The sequence below is a fragment of the Camelus ferus genome, chromosome 7 (assembly GCF_009834535.1).
Source record: "Camelus ferus isolate YT-003-E chromosome 7, BCGSAC_Cfer_1.0, whole genome shotgun sequence".
Taxonomy (NCBI): Eukaryota; Metazoa; Chordata; class Mammalia; order Artiodactyla; family Camelidae; genus Camelus; species Camelus ferus.
The window spans coordinates 8,563,167-8,584,799 of NC_045702.1; the positions used below are offsets into that span (position 1 = coordinate 8,563,167).

The 21,633-nt window shown below is 38.9% G+C and overlaps 1 protein-coding gene across 1 annotated transcript in view; it reads left to right on the top strand.

The window, feature by feature from the left end:
- The first annotated feature begins 7,970 nt into the window (after positions 1–7,970).
- Positions 7,971–21,633, top strand: part of AHCYL2 (adenosylhomocysteinase like 2) — a 143,552-nt gene continuing 129,889 nt past the window's right edge. Inside the window, 1 exon segment of the mRNA XM_032484362.1 lies at positions 7,971–8,400. Within this exon segment, the coding sequence (XP_032340253.1) occupies positions 8,038–8,400 (363 nt within the window). The 5' untranslated portion in view covers positions 7,971–8,037.

The window sequence follows — 21,633 nt, forward strand, 5'->3', positions numbered from 1 at the left end:
CCTGTGGGCAGTCAAAGGAATTCAGGCTTCCCTGAGCAAAGCCTATTAGCCCTACTTCCTCCAAAAAGATGTCAGTAAAAGACTGGGAGCTGGGCTGCAAGGACTCAGGATCATGTGGAAAGGAGATCCACGGAGGAAAGGGGGTGGTACTCACAGACCACTCGGGGTAGTTGGGTATTGTGGAGTATTAGCCATACTTATCTGGGGATATAGCAAGTGATGGAGACACAAGCAATCTGCCCAGAGCCAAATTCCAGGGGAAGAGGAAATGAGACTAACACTGATCGTGTTCTAGGTAATTTCCATGTGCACAAAAATAATAATAATAATAGCTAACTCTTATTCAGCGCTTGCTAGGCTCCCTTCCAAGCACTTCACATGCATTAACCTGTTGACTCTCAGAACAGACCTATGAGGCACTGTTAACACCCCCAAAATATTGAAACACAGAAAGTTTCAATAGTTTGCCCAAGGCCACAGAATAAGTGTTAACACTGGGATTCCATCAGGGCCATCTGGCTCCAGAGTCACCTGGCTCTTGGCCACCACACTCTACTGCTGCTTAATGAATTCAGAAGGATCAGAGGAGCTAGTTTTTGTTTTTGTTTTTGTAGCAACAAACTCAGTGATGCAAAATACTTGCCCACAACCTCATAGCTAGTAAGTGACAGACACTGGGTTCAGGATCTTCCTGACTTCAGTTCAGACTCTTTCCACTGTCAGTTCAGACCTTCAATTTTTTACCCTAGCCAGTTTTCCCATGCTGTGTTCCCTCTGGCCACCTTGTATCCCCTTGTGCTTGCCCACCTTGCTCATTCTTGCCACCACTGCTCTTCTCAACCATAGTAGAGCTACTTTTTTTAATTGAAGTACAGTTAATTTGCAGTGTTGTGTTAATTTCTGGTGTACAAAAAAGTGATTCAGATATATAGATATATAGTCTATAGTCTAAATCTGTATCTATATATCTGAAGCATTTTTTCAGATTATTTTCCATTAGAGGTTATTATAAGATACTGAATATAGTTCCTTGTGCTATACAATAGGTCCTTGTTGTTTATCTATTTTGTATATAGTAGTGTGTATTTGTTAATATCAAACTCCTAATTTATCCCTCCCCCCTTTCCCTGTTGGTAACTGTAAGTTTGTTTTCTATGTTTGTGAGTCTATTTCTGTTTTGTAAATAAGTTCATTTGTACCATTTTTTAAGATTGCACATATAAGTGATATCATATGATATTTGCCTTTCTTTGTCTGATTTACTTCACCTAGTATGATAATCTCTAGGCCCATCCATGTTGCTGCAAATGGCATTATTTCATTCTTTTTTATGGCTGAGTAATATTCCATTGTATATATTTAACATATATGGTTCTTTATCCATTAATCTGTTGATGGACATTTAGGTTGCTCCCATGTCTTGGCTATTGTAAACAGTGCTGCTGTGAACCTTGGGGTGCATGTGTTTTTTCAAATTAGACTTTTCATCTTTTCTGGATATATGCCCATGAGTGGGATTGCTGGATCATATGGTTTTGGATCATATAGATCACTTTAGTTTTTTAAGGAAACTCCATACTGTTCTCCCTAGTGGCTGCACCAGTTTACATTCCCACCAACAAAGTAGGAGGGTTCCCTTTTCTCCATACCCTCTCCAGCATTATTATTTATAGACTTTGATGATGGCCATTCCGACTGGTGTGAGGTAGTACCTCATTGTAGTTTGATTTGCATTTCCCTAATAATTAGCGATGTTGAACATATTTTCATGTGCCTATTGGCCATCTGTATGTCTTCAGTAGTACAGCTGTTTTTAAACCTTTATCAATAGCAGTATGCAAAACAATAAAAAGGATCAGCGTTGTCTAATGATTTTTTCTGAACTAAGAGGAAATGTTAATGATTTTCTTTCTTCATTTTATATCCATGGACATTCCCTCCATCTCTTCTTTCTTTAGAAGTATTACTTATGTAAAGGATGAGGAATGAGGTGTTGGGGGAGTTTATCCTGGGCTTTAGAAAGCTGAAAATACTACGTTTCTGGTTGTGAAGGCTGACAGACTCTGACCACTAGAGGGCACTGTGAGCCCACCTTTCATGAATGCAGCCAGGCAGCAGTTGGAAGTCCAAGACGATGGACACTCTCACAACCAATTGTGTATTGCAGTATTTTTACAGGAGCACCAGTTCTCAAGACTGAGCAATAGTGTCCAGTTTCCTACCAAAACTCCTGAGTTGGATCTCTGGAAGAAAATCCTCAGGGTCCAAGAGAAGCTTGGTTTAGGGGACCTCCTGTGGCAGTGCTGCTGCCCTGAGGTCTCCTTGCTTTCACCCCTCCAGCAGGCTCTGCCCTCTGCTGCTCCGTTGGGCTCCCCCTTACCACTCTCAAACTCAGTTGTCCATCTTTCCAGGTTGTGAGGCCTGCCTCTGTTGTTCCCAGCTTCTTTTAAGTAGTATGCCCACTGCCCCAAGCCTTCCTCTGCCTGCCTTTTTTTTTTAATCTAAGAAATTGAAAAGATATAGGAAAGCACAAAGAACAACCTCATAAACACCCATATTCCCACTGCTCAGAAGTAACAACTGAAAAAAAATCATCTTATATTTGCTTCCAGCCTACTTTTTAAAAAGAAATAAAATATAACAGGGGGAGGGTATGTAACTCAAGTGGTAGAGCATATGCTTAGCATGCATGAAGTCCTGGGTTCAAGTCCCAGTACCTCCATTAAAAAAACTAATTAAATAAATATACTTAATTATCTCCCTCACCAAAAAATAAAATAAATAAAATAAAGTATAACAGATTTAGCTAGTCTCCTTTGACCAATACTGCTGTCCCATTTTTCCTCCTACTTTCCCTTTCCTCAACAGAAAAACAACTGTACTTAGTGTTCTGTCTGAACTTAGTGTTCAAGTATGAACTTAGTGGATTTCCTTCCAACCTATTTTTATATTTTATATATGCAAATGAAGCTATGCATCCATAAACTATTTATGTATTGATTTTGCCTGCTTTAATTTTTTATTTATTTTTTAAATTATATTTTTATTGAAGTATAGTTGATTTACAATATTATATTATTTTCAAGTATATAGCATAGTGATTTGGTATTTTTATAGATTATGCTCCATTAAAAGTTATTACAAAATGATGTCTATAATTCCCTGTTCTGTACAATGTAGTTTTGCTTGCATTTAAAGTTTTAATTTTCATCTAAATCATGCATGATATAGTTTGAAAAGTCAAGTCGTTCCACAGCTATCTCAGTACCACATCATTTCCTGTTCCTGGGAGCCAACCACTGTATTTTAGACTAAACTTTATGATATTTACTTCCATATGTCTGAATAACAGGATAATGCCATCTCTTGAAAGTTCATTTTAGGTGTCAACATTTGACCTCCCAATATAGACGATAAGGATTTAGCTCTTTTTCACTTTTTGCCTGCAAAGAGGGAAAAAGAGATGGAGAGGGGAGGAATCACTAGAAAGTTTTGAAAGCTGGAAAGCAAATGAGTAGTCATTTGGCAGACTTGAAAAAGCTGAAGTCTTACCTAGTAGTAGGGAAAACTTACATTGCCGCACCCTTAAAAGGCTCTGAACTGGAGACAGCAGTAACTTCAGAAGGCAGAAATGAAAGCAGGAGGATTGGTCTCTGATCCCCTACCCAACTGAACAGTCAGATGACTGCCTTTCCCAACTTTGGCTGATTGTCAGTTCACTCTTGGGAGAACACAAACAGAGGATCTCAAATATTTGAGGGCATTATTTTCTAGCTTCCAGAAATTCATTTTAAGAAGTTCAATATATTTCTGACTGGAGCTTTTGTAAAAATGCTCCTTGACCCACTTTTGAAGGATTGTCTCTTCGTCCCCAGAATTACGAAATTTAACAATGATATATATTAATGCAGGTCTATTTTTATCCATTGGGGTGGGCACCTAGTGGCTCCTTTCTTTATGGAAATTCTCATTTTTCAGTTTTGGGAAATGTTTTGAATTATTTCTTTGATGAATTTCTTCCCCCTCCATTTTTTTTTGGTTCCCTTTTTATGGCATTCCTATTATTCAGATGTTGGTCTTCCTGGACTGACCCTCTGATTCATTTTCTTTCCTATTGTTTCTTTAATTTAGTAACTTTTTAAAATTCTTTTTTGGGGGAAGGAGGTAATTTTATATATAAATAATTTTATATATATATATGCTAAGCACGAGCTCTATCATTGAGCTATACCCTTCTCCCTCTATTTTTTTTAATTAGAGAAAAAATGTATTGAAGATCTGAAAAACAATTCCTAAGAGACTGAATTTTCCAGAAAACTGTAGCTACATGATGCATTGCACCTATCATGTTAAAACATACATTAGACACAAATATAAAAACCATGAAACAAGCTTCCATTCTTCAACAGTCTGAGCAAAGATAAAATGCATCTTTCCTATTTTTAATTTCTTCCTCTTTTTACTTATTGAATTTAAAAACATTTCTGATAGTGTGCTTGGATTTCAAAAGTCCCATGTTTGTTTTCTGAATGTTCACTTCTTGAAACAGCATGTTCTTTCACAAGTATAATACCTTCAGTCTCTAAGGATATTAATTTTTTTCTTTTTTGGTCTTGATTTCTTCTTGATACATAGCCTCTGTTTCCTCCCAGTTGTTTTTATTTTGTTTTGTTTTGTTTTTTGTTTTTCTGTTTATGTTGGCCTCTGCCTTCCACATTAAAGGTTTTCTTCATATAACTGGCGACTTTGTCTATCTGCTCGTACTTAAGAGTACTTAAGTGGTTCTCTGGAAACTGTGAACTTGGGTGTTGCCTTCATCAAGGGTGATCTGGCTGGCCTACTTTCTTGCGGAACTCTCAGTGTTAGTATCTTCAAGTTTCTCACTTGGATTGATCAGATATCTTAGAGAAGTTCTTCTGGGCTCCTACATGGAAGATCCATTTTTACCTGCCAAGGTCTGGAAGCTGAATTAGCCCAGTGACAAAAGAAGACCTGTACTCTAGATATTTCATAAACTAAATAGGCCATAAACTTGTGCTTAATTATCCTGCTTCCATTATGGTATTTCCATCTTCAGCTGTGCCTGGTGTCCCTCAGTAACAAAGATGGTAGAAGCAGCAGGTGTGTAAGATGGAGTTGAGAATGGGTGAGGAATGTGCCCTGATGTTTGGCCTCAACCAGTGGTTGGTGCCTGAATAAATAAAGGATGAATATCAGTTTCTTTCCAGTGCTCCAACTCCTTATGTTTTGTAATCACATCCCACTGAAGAATTAGTTCATCCCCTCAGTAATCAAGTTGAATAGCCATCCAGGTAGGCAGCTGCTGCCTATGAGCTTCGACACACACCAGGTGGCTGTACCGCAGCTCCCTTGTGCATTAGGGGGAAGAAAGAAATCAGTTATAGAGCTGCTAATCTCTTCTCCGACAGCTGGAGGATGAAGCTCTGGGCTGGTTCTTTCTAACAGGAAGGAAATTCTAAAAGCCAGAGTGTGAAGAGAAAGCTTAAGAAGGCCTTGTGTCTGGTGGACTTGTGAGCTTTGTGGAAAAGGCAGTGCTCAGATCCCTTCCAATTCATAGTGTTAGCGACAAATTTTGAAGGCCAGGAAACAAAAGACTCCTTTTGGGGTAGGACAACTCCACAAATAAACAGAGTTCCAAGATAGCAGTAGCACAGGGAAGGAGATCAAGGCAGGCGATTTCTCCCTCTCCTTCTTGCCAGGGAAAAAATAGTTACTCCAAAGACTAGATGTGCAGTGGCCTTCTGGGATTGCCAGGGCTATCACTTACTCTCTGAACAGCCATAAACCATAAGATCCCCTTTGCTTCAGTTTCTCTGAGAACAGAGAGGAAATAACCTACCCCATAATCTGTCACCTGGAGTCAACTGCATTTTAATACATTGTATTTTTAAAGTATTATTTACATAATTAAAATCTAATAGAATGTGAAATTTTGTCTCCTGCTTTTTAACTTATGTTATCATAAGCACTTACTTCTCTTCAACACTGAAAAAAGTTCTTGGCAAACTTAATTTTGAAGGCATAACCATTCCCCTAATTGTTAGACATTAGTTTCAGATAACTTTTCGTTATTAGAAGTAAAACTGCCTTACATGTCTTTGGGTTTATACCTTCTAAAATAAATTTTAAATTTAAAAATAATACAGAAAAGTACAAAGTAAAAAAAAAAAATCCCAAATCCTTTCACTTAAAGAAATCATTACTCATATTTTAGTTAATATTCCTCTCTGCTGACATATTTATTTTTTCTTTTGTTTTTTGTTATTTTCTTCTTTGGTGGTGGGTAAAAGTTTATTATTTATTTTTTAACGGAGGTAGTGGGAACTGAACCCAAGACCTCATGTGTGCTAAGTATGCACTCTACCATTGTACTATACACCTCCCCCGCCATATATTTATCTTAATTTCGTATTGTACCCCTGAAACCCGAGTAGGACCCTATGGGCCCTCCTGGGTACAAAAGCCCCTCCATGTCCCCTGTTTCTTTTTTGTAGAAAAAAAAAAAGATTTTAGTCTCTTAGGTTCCCAAGTTCCAAAGAGCAGGCTCAAGTAGTTAAAAGGACAGTCACAGGACTACTATTCCCCCTGAAGGGGTATGGATAATAATCTGATACGTATCTCTGAGTCCCTCTACAGACACTAAGCCCCTTACCCAGGTGGAGGCTGATGACTACATGCTGACCACAAGCAGAATTCCAAGGTTGGAACCAGAAAGTTGAGATTACTGAGACATCACTATTATCTCATCACCAGTCAGTCAGAAGAAAGTCACACAACCTGTACCCCTCACCCCAAATTTTGCCTTTAGAAACTCTTCCCTGAAAACCATCCAAGAGTTGGGACTTTTTGAGCACAAGCTGCAGGTTCTTCTTCTTCTTCTTTTTGAATTAGACCAATAGCTTTATTTAAAGAGGAGAACAGAGACTGCCCCCCACCCCCTTCCTGGTGGGTTGGCCTCAGGCTCTGAGCATCCAGGTGTTCTGCTACCCACAGTGCTGAAGGTTCTGCTGGCTTGGCATCCTACAATGAACCTTTCTCTGCTCCAAACTCTGACATTTTGGTTTGGTCTCATTGTGCCTTAGGCAGGTACACTAACTTTTGTTGAGCAACATCCCTGGCAGAATTAATAGGGCAAAAGAATTGGCCTTGTTTAAGGCAACCTGTAATTCCTTAGCCTTGAAATTTCAACCTAGTGTTTCCTAACTTGTATTTTATACTGATTTTAAACTCTAACCCCAGAATGTGCCAGAAATTACCACAGCAGAAAGGTCCTATTTTATTCCCTCTAAAAACAAAGGGAATAAAGAAAAGGTAATAGGGTCCCAATTTCACAGAAGTAGAAAAACCAAGCCACTTTAAGCCTGAGGCAGCGCTCTCCACACGTGACGCCCCGGCTTTTCCTTTAAATGCCTGCTCACGTGATCGCAGACGCGCACACCCAGAGGAAATTTACACTGTCAGGGTAGAGAGCTATTCCTCCCCGACCTTCCCAACCATAGGGTTTCAAGCGTTCCCTCCCCGAAAGCCGCAACTCCTCTGGAGACTTTCTCTTCCTCATGGCCTTCGTCTTGTCACCAATTCTGACCCCTTTCGGTTAGTTGCCGACCCTAAAACTCCATCTCTGCTACAGAATCCCGCTTGCCGGAGGAAGGGCAACGCGGACTACAACTCCCAGGGGTCATCGCGGGCCCCGCCCTCGGCGCGCGCAGTGGCGGTCGGGGGCTGAGGTCCTACGGTCTATTCGCCGCAAGCGGCCGGGAGCAAGCGCACTACAGGTTCCGTGGCACCACGCGCGGAGCCAGCCTGACCGGGGCGGGGAGGGGCGGGGGGTGGGGAGTGAGAGGCGGGGGCTGGCTGGCTGGCTGGCGGGCGGGAGGGCGGAGGAAGGGGGTGGGAGCGGAGGCGATGGAGGGGAGGAGTGGGGGAATGGGGGAGGGAAGGGGAAGGGAGGCGGGAGGCGGGGCCGAACCAGAGCTGGAGCTGGAGTCTGAGCCGGCGGTTGCAGTGGAGGCGGTGATGTCGGTGCAGGTCGTGTCAGCAGCCGCTGCCGCGAAGGTACCTGAGGTGGAGCTGAAGGACCTGAGCCCCTCTGAGGTGGAGCCGCAGCTAGGACTGAGCACGGCGGCCGTGAGCGCCATGGCCCCCCCAGCGGGCGGTGGGGACCCTGAGGCTCCAGCTCCCGCGGCGGAGCGGCCCCCAGCCCGTGGCCCGGGATCGGGGCCCGCCGCGGCTCTCAGCCCCGCTGCTGGGAAAGTGCCTCAGGCGTCGGCCATGAAGCGGAGCGACCCTCATCACCAGCATCAGAGGCACCGCGACGGCGGCGAGGCCCTGGTCAGCCCCGACGGTACCGTCACTGAGGCGCCGCGCACAGTCAAGAAGGTATTGGGGCCGGGCTGCCTCTTTCTAAGAGGGAGGGTGAGGAGGGGAACCTCAGATCTTCTCGGCGCGGCTGTACCTCCCTCCACGCCCTCCTTTCTGATCGTAGGAACAGAGAGATCCGTTTTCCTCTTAAACCCACTCTTTCGGTGATGCCCCCCACCCGGGCCCCAGTGCTGGAGAGCCAAGACTCCATGTGGTACAGCCGTACTTGGCTGGGAATAACATGGAAGTAGCGCTCTCCCCTACTACTTGGAATAGGCTGGGAAAAGAGAGGCACCTAATACTACCTCTCTCTGTACTCCCAACATACTCCTGTGTGTATTTTCCAGACTATCGGGGACAAGACCCCGATGGTATAGAAAAACCTTACCGCTTATGAGAGTACACCTAGCAATAAGAGTGGAAATATCTTTGCTATTTCGAGAACGAGTAAGGAGTAGTTACCTCGCGTTGAAATCCTGAGTTGTCTGGTTTCTGTCCAGATAATGACTTTCTGCCTTTCTGTGGCCAGCCGCTTCCATTAAGCAGTACTGATGTTGTGCCCTTCATTCCAGATACTGCAATATCCTTACATCTTCTCTGAATATAGAAGGGTAATGGAGAGATTCTCTTCACTCTTTTCTATTCGGAGGTTTTTCTTCTCCGCTCAGTAGTTGGTCACCAGGATTATTTGACCGTGTATGAAAAGAATGATTGTTTTATTGGTTCCTTTATTATGATCTGAAAGTGTTAGGAAGAAATGCTTCTACTTCTGGGAAAGGCAATCATTGTGGGGTTTTCTGTCTCAGCTGTCAGCTTCTTTCAGACACAGTTTTGAAGAGGCAGTAGCTTCAGAACACCAAGGAGTAGGTATGCCTAGATGACCGATACTCCCAATATTACCTTTACAATGGCTGTCTGTGGTGTGTCTCTCCTTCTCTCATAAAGCTAAATCAGCACAGGAAAAAAAGGGCAAATATTGCAAAAACAGAGATGTGAATCATATGAAAAGGGATTATCGCTCTAATTTCCTAGGCATAATGTGAACACAGAGATTTATGATTTTTTAAAATTTTGTTTTGTGAATGATTTTTAATTGCTTTATCAGAATGGCATGAAAGTGATTTGAAGTCTGTATTGGTTTTACTGGATAGGACTCGCTGAATTGGAACCTTGGGTCCAGCCTAACTTTTGTTGTAATAACTTCATGATTAAGGTATAAAGCAGAGAACTCATTTATTCTAATCACCCAAATATAGGTGATAAACGATGTCAGAGGCAAGACCGAAGGAATTTGTTTAATGATGCTTTAAGACAGTGCCTTTCTCATTTGCATTATGAAACTCCTGTGGGAGGAATTATAGGAGAAAAGAGAGGCCACATGGGTACCAGTGCTGGTGGTCCCTAGATGTGAGTCCCTGGAAATCTGAAACATATTTGTGACTAGCTGAGTTGCTTTATAACTTTGGCCAAATCCCATGATTAAGAGTCTTTTTGTGTAAAATCTGTATTTTGATTAGATCTCTTGAGGGTAAGAGTGTTTAATAAATTGCCTTTAGAATATGGGATTTACAGCCAGGATCTTAGTACCCCCACTAACTGGCTTTTGGGTAATTTCCAAATTCTCTAAATTTTAGTTTCCTCTTTTATAAAATGAGATTACTAAGATGATTGAGGGTTAGAAATATTTGTAGAAGGCTTTAGCATTGAACTTGGCACATATAATAAGGGCTTAAGGAATGACAGCTATTATTACTAAGAATTGATTTTATTTTCTTCTTCCTCCCATTATGGCTTAAGTGCCTGCCTCTGAAAAGTACACACAATTCAATAGATTCTATATAAAGAAGTGAAAGAAATCACAGGCCAGCATACCAGGCTATTTTTCCTAATTCTAGTTGTGCTTCTTGACCATTTTCCTTATTGCTGAACCACCTTCTTCCTGTATCAAAATGTAGATTCCATGATTCTAGATTTACTCAGCAGCCTTAAGGCTATGGAAGACAGGGCTGAGCTTGCCTTACAATGTTAATTGCAACCAAAAAACAACTTCTTTACTGGAAGTTAAGCAGGCGAAGCTCTGGGCAAGGGTGCAGCTGTATGACACAACCAAAGGCATTGCTGAGCTGCTTTTGGGGGGCAGAATCTTCAACTTTCTTGACATTGAATTAGCTTAATTAAAACAAGTACACGAGGCTGTCCTTTCTCCAAGTTGAAAGTCACCTCCCCCAAGGGACTGCAGTGTGACATTTTGATTTGTTGAGCCTTTCTTGATTTTTAGTTTATTTAAATAATCATTCTGACCTTGACTCTGTTCTGCTTTTATTTTGTGTAGGGAGGGACTGGGAGTACTAGGGACTGAAATAGCTGCTTTGGCTATGTAATTGGTGATTGTTGCTATTATTTAGTAACTGTCGCATACTACAAGCTTATTTATCTTAAGTCCCATTTCCATTGATGGTTTCCCTTACTCCATTTGTGTGTCTGTCATCAGTTTTCTTAGTACTGTTACTCCGCTCTGCCACACAAGGGAAATCAACTTTTTACAAGAACCAGAATTCCCAAATGCAGTAGTTAATGCAAAGGAACATAAGGAGTGCAGGTTACTCAGTCACACCTTATCTTTGGCATCTACCTCCATCTTGTAACTTGTGGTGCTCTGGGGACCAGATCTTGTCATTGTGGCTATCGTGTATTTGTATATATATCTTTCGTCATAAGTTCCCATCAACAAGAGAACTCAGCAAATCAAAACTCTCTGTAAAAAGTGATTTGTTTAACCGGAAGATAAGTTCCACAGTGAATGGAATAGCAATAGCTGAGAGGATTTCTTCCCTGTGTCCTTGAAAATGGGATAATGGAAATGTTATAGCACCACAGAGAAAACAAGGCAGGAAAGGATTTGTATCAGAAAAGTTAAAACTTTCTGACAATAAGGCTGGAAATCCAAGAACCGCAACTAATTTGTGCTTACGTCAATATTAGTAATGACCATGTTCGAGCAGATTTGGGGGGGGGGGCAAACGAATCCACCTTATGCTGGCTTTGTTGCTGTCAGCAGAGACTGAGTTGAGCCATGTTAGCGCTTTCTTGCCCTGAATACTTTAAGCTCTTGATTTGGTTAATTATAGATTACTAAAATGGAACCTTTTGGATATAGTCATGGGAATGTGGGAGCAGTGTTACTCCTTTTGCCAGTTAGGAGAGTACAGCCTTGCAGAATGTTCAGTCAGGCAATTGCCAGATTGACCCTAATAACAGTTACCAGTAATTGGCCCTTTATATGCCTGGAATTGTTACAGGCGTTTTTCTAATCCAGACAACTACAGAGAGATATAGGTGGCATTATCTCCATTTCACAGATAAAGAAATGACGTCCAGAGAGGTAAAGTGCCTTGACCCAGGTTATGCATCTGAAAGTGACAGATGGAGGACTTAAACCTCTGTCTAAAGCCTTGATCTGTTTCCAAACCCCATGCTCTTTTCATTATGCCACACTGATTCTTTCTACCTGCTTAGTTGCTGGGTTCTGGCTTTCTCCCAGAAGTATTTCAAAATACTCAGTGAACTCTAAGGTATGTCTGTCTGTTTTAAGACTTCGGTCATCCCAAAACCAGAGTAAGGAGAGTCTGAGTCAGGGCTTTAAGAAAAAGATGGGAAAAAACTGTATAAATGTAGAATCTCAAAGAATTGTAAAATTATGAGAGAGGGAGAAGAAGATCTTATTTGTATATAAAAAAGCATTTCAGGGTCAGTGATGCACTTTCACATTAGTAATTTAATGATAATCTGAGAAATATATTCTAATTTTTTAAATTATAAATAAAACTAGAAGACTGTGTCCTCCTTCCTGTCTAGCTAACAGTTTTCCTTGTTCTTTAAGTTCCTCCTTCTCTATGAATCAATCTCTAATTAAACATTTTAAAAATTAGAAGGGGAAGTGTACCTGTTATGTATTCCTACCTTGTGCCAGACATTGTATTAGAGCTTCACATGTACTATTTAATCCTTTTAAGAGCTCTGAGATAAGTAGTGTTATTCTTGCCTTATTGAGGAAACTGAGGGTTGGAGAGATTAAGGATTTTGTCTCAAGATTACACATTTAGTAGCTGTGATGTGGGCTAACAGAACTCTAATCAGTTTGACTCTCATGGTTAAACTCCATTGCTTTTCAATTGAAGTATTTCTCTGTTCAGACTTTGAATTGAACTATTTATTTATTTATTTGAAGAATAGTTGATTTACAACGTTGTGTTAATCTCCAGTGTACAGCATAGTGATTCATAAATATATACTTATTTTCATATTCTTTTTCATTATAGGTTATTACAAGGTATTGAATATAGTTCCCTGTGCTATATAGGACTTATCTATTTTATATATAGTTTATGTATTTTATGTATAGTAGTTAGTATCTGCAAATCCTGATCTCCCAATTTATTTAAAAAGATTGACCCTTTTAAATCTTAGTTAATCTGTATATTTTTCTGGATGTTTTTGTTAATTCACTAACAGGCAGTTTATTTTTATGTATTGAGCTTGTTTAATTGTCTTACCATGTTCTTATGTGAACATTTATGAATTTTCTGAGAAGGCAACCCTTATTTTGTATTAGTATAATTCCTGAATTCTGTTCTCCTTCCTGGGAAGGATTGGACATTAAGAGCTGTTTTAGGAGGTTGCTCAGAGCTGAAGTTGCAGTTGTGTATTTAATGTCTTGAGGAAGACTCCTTAGGTCCTTAGTGTCCAGTTAATTGAATAAATAGTTTATAAGAAGGGAGAGTGAGTTTCTTTACTATATCATTTCCTTGAAAGTGTTCACCTCCCCTACAGGTAAAGGAAAAAAAGAGGAAGAGATTTGTTGGAATCTTCATTCAGACTTCATTCTTCCTTGGTAGTCCTTGTTTAAATAATTCAGAGAGGTTCAACTGAGGTGGATAGGAGAAGAACAGTAAATCTTGGCAGCTGCCCTGGTCCACTGCTCTGCTGTCATGTTCAGGTGGTACACACAATTAGAGGAGCTGAAATTCCACCCCCTTAGTAAGACATTTAGTTAGATTGATCAGGTTTCAATGGAATTTGTAGGAGCTTTTTATATAGTCTGAGTGACTTATAGCCCGAGATTTGGTGAAAGCTGAGCAGAGGAGAAAGCAGTAGAGTGAAAGTTTCTTCTGTAATAGTTGTTAAGTAAAGACTACTTTGATTAAATTAAAGAAAGTAAGCCATATGATGTGTATGACTTTCAGTCCCCTCTTCCCCTGTATTCTGCAACAGTTCATTTAGCCACTTTCCCTCTTGGACACTGCATTAATGGCTAGATTTCCTGTTCTTTTTTTCAAGTGTCTATCAATAGAAATGTTTTGGTTTGGGGCGCCCGGTTCTTTTTAGCTCAGCACTTATATTAAGGAAGTGTTTAGAGGTTCTGGAACTGCTAGTTGAATTTCTCTGATAGAAATCAGGCTTTTCCTTAAAGCCTTTCTGAATACTACAAAGCTGTTATTGAAAGTTAAGCAAGCTGAGACTTAAACTGACTTCATCTTCCCTACACATTTATCTCCTGGAATGCTCCAGTGTGAACGCTGTGATCACTCTAAAAGATTTGACACTGTTTTCTTGGAAACTCTTCTCGGCTGCAGTTATAACCCTTCTTTCATGGCTGCTGTTTACTGAATACTTACTCTCTTCTAGCCATTTCTCTCTCTCTCATCTCATTTAATCCTCATAACAACTTTATCAGATGAATATTACTGTCTTTATTTTACAGATAAGAAAAATAGGCCCCCAAAAGAGTAATTAACTTGCTCAAGCCTTTGCCAGTGCCTTTGGGATTATGAGATGAGACACTGCCCACTGCAAAAGTGGGAAGCTTTGCCACACTGCTAATCCCTTACTTTTCTGACTAAACTCCTATGTGAAATCTGCTTAAGCTACTGCACCTAGGCTGCTACAACCACTCGGCAGCCTTTTAGATCCCAAAATCTACCTTCTTCCAAGAGGAGGCCTACACATTCCTGTTTACCTCAGTTACTGCCTGATGTCCAGTTGGCCATTATCTTCCTAACAGTCTCTCCCTTACCACTCTTCATCTCTCAGCGAGTCCAATCCTCCCAACCTTTCCACTATGTTCTCTACAACTTGCCCCTCCATTATCAGCAAATCCTCTAAGAGCATTAGCCTCTAGCAGCAAGATCAAGTTACAGGGGTGACAGTGGGGGTGCTGGTGCTCTGGCACCTGGTATCCAGAACTCTTTCTACTAGAGCCTTTTCTACAGATTTCCTTGCTCTAATCTCTCCCAGTTTGAAAATCCTGTCCTCTAACCTCCGTATCTCCTTCCTGCTACTGTCCTAATTTTCTACTCCCTTTCACAACTGAGTTTCTTAAAGGAGTTTTCACTTTTTTTCCCCTGCAGACTCTTTAACCCTCTCCTACTCAGATAACACTCTCTTGCTGAAGTTGCCAGTGTCCGTCAGATTGGGAAATAATAGCCGTCTGTTTTTTCATTTCTCATCATATCGTTTGTGACCAACTTCTTACCAGAACACTCTCTCAGCTTCCATGACACGGCTCTTAACTTGTTTTCCTTTATTTCTCTGGCTGCTACGTCTCAGTCGTCTTTAAGGACTCTTTCTCTTTGATCCTGGGCCCTCTGCTCTTTCCATTGTGCTTCTTCCTAAGTCATCCACACCATTCCTGTGCCTTTGAGCATACCACCAGCTCCCCAAATTATTTCCTTAGCCAAGACCCAACGTCTCCTGAATGCCAATCTTGTGGGTGTACAACTGCCTACTTGCAGCTGGACTTCAGAACTAACATGTCCAAAATGGAATTTTTTATCTCCTATCTAATCCTCAAAATATGTTCTTGTTTTCCTTGTATTAGTAAGGTGATATTTACATGATTTTTTCCCCTTTTTAAAAGAAAAGTTGTTTTTAATTACACAAGTAGTGCTTGAATATATTCTTGTAAAATAATTCAGTCTGATGAAGCAGAGTCCTTCCTCTTGGCCCTCAGTGAGTCTCATTCCCCTCCTGAGAGGTGACCGTTGCTATCAACATATCTTTCTCAACTTTACATTCATACTGGTACATAGAGAAATTGGTAGTTTTATAATAACTTGTACATAAATAAAAGCACATTATATATACATTGTTTTGCAGGTTGCTTTTTTCTCTTAACAACATGTCTTGGAGCTTTTTACCTATTAGTATATATGCATCTATCTCATTCTTTTTAACTGCTGAATTCATTTCTATAATCTATACCATTGTTGTTTATTAAACCACTCTTCTGTTGATGCACATTTAACTTAACTTTTTAAATAGACTGCACTGTAGTAACTATCTGTAAGCATTCTCTTTCTGTACATGTATAACTGTTTCTCTAGGATAGATACCTAAGTTTTGGAGTTGAAGGATATCCACATTTTAAACTTAATACATAATGTCATGTTGCCTTCAGAAATGTAGTATCATTTCACACATCAGCTATGTACAGGACAGCCCTTCTACCACACCTTCACCAATACTGGGTATTTTTATACCTTTTATGAGAAAGATAGGTTACTATTGTTTTTATTAACATTTTTCCTGCTTATAATGAAGCTGAGAGTATTTTCATGCATATATTGTTGATTTATATTCTTTCTGTTATAGTTATTTATTCATATTTATTCATTAACAAATATTTATTGAGTGCTACTATGTGCCAAGTGCTGAGGATACACTAGTTAACTAAAGAGATAAAGATCTCTGCCCTCTTATTGACTTGTCTTTTTCATGTTGGCTTGTAGGAATTCTGTATATCTTCTGGATATTAATTCCTTGTGTATATGTTGTAAATATTTTTTCTTACTCTATTTCTTTTTGACTTGTAACTTTGTTTATGATATTAAAAGTTTTTATGTAGTCAGACTGGCCAGTATTTTATGGCTGAAACATTTTGTGCCTCAGAATGGCCTTTCTTACCTCAGGTTTATAAACAAGTTCTTCTGTATTTTCTTTATCTGTTTTTATGGTTGTATTTTACTGTTTTTTTGGTCTTCAGTCCATCTGGAATTTATTTTCATTTGTAATTTAAGATAGGAACTATTTGGAATATAAGATAGCTCTATTTGTCCCCAAATAAAATTTAACAATTTACTTTTTCAGGCTTGTTCTCTGTTTCTTTCTCTTTATCTTGTCCTTAACCTTTTTCTTTCTTAACATTTAGCTGGACATGTAGAAGTAACTTTTGAGTGAAGACTCTATTTAACTCAAGATTGACACTAAAATTGCCATCCTGGTAGTACCAACTTTTCCAAAATGACACCTGATTTTTTTTAAACAGGCATTGCCAGAAATTGAGTATGTGTGATATGACTGTAGGAAGAAAATTTTTTGTCCTAATTAGATAGTTGTGTGCATCTGCCTTTCAAAGTTGATATTACCTGCTCCAGGTTAAAGAAGAACTGCTTTTCCTGACAGGTGAAGAGTCTTCTTCAACAAAGCTTTTATTGTGTGAAACTTGACTGAGTCTAGTGTTGGGTCACTCTGCTTTAGGAGACAGAAGTAGAATAAGAATTTTTACTACATTCATGTCTGTTGTTTCTATTAAGAGAGAAAAGATGATTGGCTTAATGCTAGTTCCTTTTTGGGGCCTATAATAGACTGTATTGTAGAAGAAAAGAAGCAGTTTTACTGCTTCTAGATACTTGTATAATAATCTCTCCCAGTACATTCTGAGCTTCTTTTGTACAAAAACCATTTATGTGTTGTGTGCTAAACACTAAACAAGTGGTAAGGTTATTAAATCAGCAAAACACCATTCTTGCCGTCAACAAGAGGATAGGGAAAGTAGATATGAAAATAAATAAATATAGTCTAGTTTGATATGAGCAATACTGGAAGCAGGAATTGTTGCAGTTTGAGGAGGTCAGCATTGAAGCCAAGGTATATCACCTTAGGAAAACCAGTTGTCCACCCAGGTGGCTTCACAGCGTAGCAGAACCTTTGGGAGGTATCCATGTTCCAGCTTTACAAATCCAGAAATTCACATTTTTAGTACACTTAGAGATCGTTTACCTCTTAGTACTGGCTCATTCAAATCAAACTCACGAAAGACTCATGTTTAAAACAAAATAACTTCTAATTTATGGTCAGAAGGTAATACTGAAGCTGATCTGAAATACATGTTAGGCAAAGGAGACTCCGGAAAATCTACATGGGAAGTCTAATTGTAGTTAGAGGTAGTTAAGTTTGGAATTTTTTAAATCTTTGCTACTCAAAACTAGTCCACGACTAGAAGCATTGACATCACTAGGAGCTTGTTAGAAATGCACAGTTTCAGACAACTTTGGTTCTGTACTAGCGTGTACCACCAGAACCTTAGTTTTTTACTCATTGTTGAATAATGTTGGCTTATCAGTTGGCTTATTTCATGTTTCTTTCTCTTTTATGAAATCTCAGAGAGGCAAGAAATTTATTTTAGGATTTTGTGGAAGAGTAGACATTTATAATGAAACTTATTATAAGACTTGTAATAAAGTATTTGATAGACACAGAGACAGAAGCATAGATGGGCACAGATACACAAAGACAGAAACATGCACAGAAATTCACCCATGTACACAGAACCCCTCTAGTCTCCTTTACCTGGATCCTTTCCATGCACACAGATACATCCCAACCCACAGAACCCATGTGTATCCACAGAGACTCCGACTTGTACCCCGCCACAACCTGCAGACCCACATACATCTTGAGGCTCACCCCCACACAGAGAGAGATTCACACACACTGACACTCAATAGGTAGTGCGTAAAACTCAAATTTTCATAGGACTTAAGCTGTGTTTGTGGTTATTTTGAGGAGAAGCGACAAGTACTAAGGTACTTTTAATTGAGCCAGAAAAAAAAGCAAAAATAGATGGGCTGCCACTGGGTCTGCAAAACAGTGACTGCTACAAAGCTAGTTTTATTTGAATTCCTGTTTCTGGAACCGCTTGTTCTTGGGCATCATTTTCTGTTTGATATACTCATCATGCTTGGATGGAAAGTCATTGTCTTTCTTTCTCTCAGGAACTTGCATCCTAGATTGCTGGTTAAGCAGAGTTCCATGCTCAGTGCCCCTTGGCACCAATTAACACACTGCCTGGATGCTATCTCAGCCACATAAATCTGCCCAGGATTGGAAGATCCAGAAACCCTGCACCTATGTAGAGGATTCGTACTGAGTTCTCTGTGGGTGTCCAGGACTGAAGAATATAGGGTGGAGAGGGAAAATTATGTTAAAACTAGAAAGAGATGTAATTTGGGGGTTTTAAACCTGTTGGATCATTCATGGTGTAGGTTTGCCTAGAGACCTGTGATGAAGCTTAAGAATGACTCGGGAATAATTTAGTTGTAAGTTAAAAGATTTTTAAACTACACTGATAAGAGCTGGGAGTTGCACATTGATTGTGTTGGTTGAGAGATCATTGGTATCCACATACCCAGATTTTTCAGTGCCTACGGCAGCATCTATGAGAGAGAAGTGTCTTGTTAGGGAAAAAGAGACTCAACCGTACAGCATATTTGTGCTTAAATACTTACGAGTTTCTATCACACTGAGGGAATAAGTCACCAGAGAGACATTAGTTTTACAAATGTAGGTTCCAAAAAGAGAAGTATTTTCTCTTGCCTGGTACATGTATAATATGTTCATTTGACCAAAAACATGTTAAAAAACATTTTTTTCCCAAGCACATAGAGGAGTACTGAGAAAATTGTACTCATTGCTCAATATAACAAATGTTAGCATTTTGTAAAATTTTCTGTAGATATTTTAAAAGATATAAAACATTGTATGTTAAATGGAAGACCCCTTTGTACCCTTTGTACCCCTTCTCTGTTCATTTTCTTTTCCTTCTCTCTCTCTCCCTGTGTTATAGAGGTAACTGCTCTCCGAACTCTGCTGTTTATAGTTCTCGTTTATGTTTTATTACTTTTGCTATATATTATTTATTAGTCTCAATTGTATATCAGTAAATGACATATAACATTGTTTTGTATGTTTATAAACTTAATATAAGTGGTATTATAGGGGCAGAGGGTGTAGCTCAGTGGCAGAGCTCATGCTTAGCATGCACAAGGTCACAGGTTCAATCCCCAGGACCTCCATTAAAATAAATAAATAACCCTAATTACCTCCCCCTCTCAGGAAAAAAAAATGTATAAATGGTATTATAGAGCAGGTGTTATTCTGCAACCTACTTTTTTTCACTCAACCAGTCTGAAACATGCAGATTTTCCAGTTGATTCATTTTAACTCCTGTGTAGTACTTCATTGTATGAATATAGTACTGTTTATCCATTCCCCTTCAATGTTTCTTTTTTTTTTTTTCCTTCTAGGGTGAATTAATCATGTTTCCTTATGCATTTTAATGATAGTTTCTCTAGGGTATGTCCCTATAAGCAAAATTCCTTAAGGTATATCCACTTTATCAGATATTCCAAATTGCTCTCTAAATTGGTTTTATTAATTCCTATTTTCTGAACACTTAGTAATATCTGCAATTATCAGACATTGAACTTTTGTCAGTCTGGTAGTTGTGAAATGGTATCTCTGTTGTTTTAATTTTCATTTTGTTGGATGTTACTGGGATTGAGCATCTTTTAATATATTTGTAGTCAGTTGGGTTTCCTTTTTTGTAAATTGTAGTTTGTATCCTTTCCCATTTTTCTGTTGGGATTTCATTGGCTTTTCTTATTGATTTGTGAAAGTTCTTTATATATGTTTGTTCTAATCCTTTATCAGATATATGTGTTGCAGACATCTTCAGGTCTGTGGCCTGTGTCTTACTATTTTTTTAACTTATGGCTTTTATACAGAAGTTACATTTTTTTTTTTAATGTAAAGTTGATTGGTTTTTTTCTCTGTGTAGTTTATCCTTTGAGTCTTGTTTTAGAAACTTTTCCGTCTTGAGGTCATATATTCTTCTGTGTATATAGTCTTCTAACATGGTCAGTGTTGTTTTTTTTTTTTTTCCACAATTCAGTCTTTAATATATTTGGAATTTATTTTTGTTTATGGTGTGAGATAATGATCTATTTTATTTTATTTTTTCATATGGATAACCAATTGTCCAGCCCTGTTCGTTGACTAAGTTTGTCCTTTCCCTGTTGACACGTAATGCCACTTTCTGTCATGTGCTTGGTATCCATTCTGTTTCTGGGTTTTCTATTTTGTGTCATTGGTCTCTTTGTTGATCTCTTTATCAGTACCACATTTTTATTTTTTAAGTTTCTAGAACTTTATAATAACTCTTGATATTTGCTTGGGTAAGTTTCTCCTAATGTATTCTTTAAAGATTTTTTAACAGCTTTATTGAGGTAAAATTTACATAGGGTAAAATTCACCCATTGTATATTCAGTTCAATGACTGTTAATAAATACATTTGTAGAGTTTTTTCACTATGGAAAAAATATATAAAATGTATGATTTACCACTTTAACCATTTTAAGTTATATAGTTCAGTAACATTAAGCATATTCACATAGTTGTAGATCTAACACTACTGCTTATTTCCAGAACTTTTTTCATCTTCCCAAACTGAAACTTCATCATACCCATTAAACAGTAACTCCCTATTCCCCCCTCCTCCCAGTCAGCAACCACCATTCTACTTTGTCTCTATGAATTTGACTACCCTAGTTACCTTGTGTAAGGGTATTATGTCTAAGAAATCTATAACTCAAGGTCATAAAAATATTGTTTTCTTCTAGTAGTTTTATAGGTTTAGATTTTATATTTAGGTCTGTGATCCATTCTGAGTTGACTTTTATGTATGGGGTGAGATATGGACCTAATCTTTTCTTCCTTCATACAGATTTTCAATTGTCCCAGCACCATTTGTTGAAAAGACTATCCTTTCCCTGTTGAATTGTCTTGACACCACTGTTGAAAATTAGTTATTTGTAGATGTGTGGGTCTATTTCTGGGCTCTGTGTTCTGTTCCAATGATTTGCTTGTTTATCTTGACGCCAAACTATACTTTTCTTGATTACTGTAGCTTTATAGTTAAGTACTGGAATTGGGTAGTATAAATGCTCCTATTTTGTTCTCGTTTTTCAAAATTATTTTGGCTATCATAGGTCCTTTAAATTTCCATATAAATTGTAGGATTGGCTTGTCATTTTCTATGAAAAATCTTGCCAGGATTTCAATAGGGATGGTGTTGAATCTGTAGGTCATTTGGGGAGAATTCCCATTGTAATGATGTTGACACTTCCAACCCA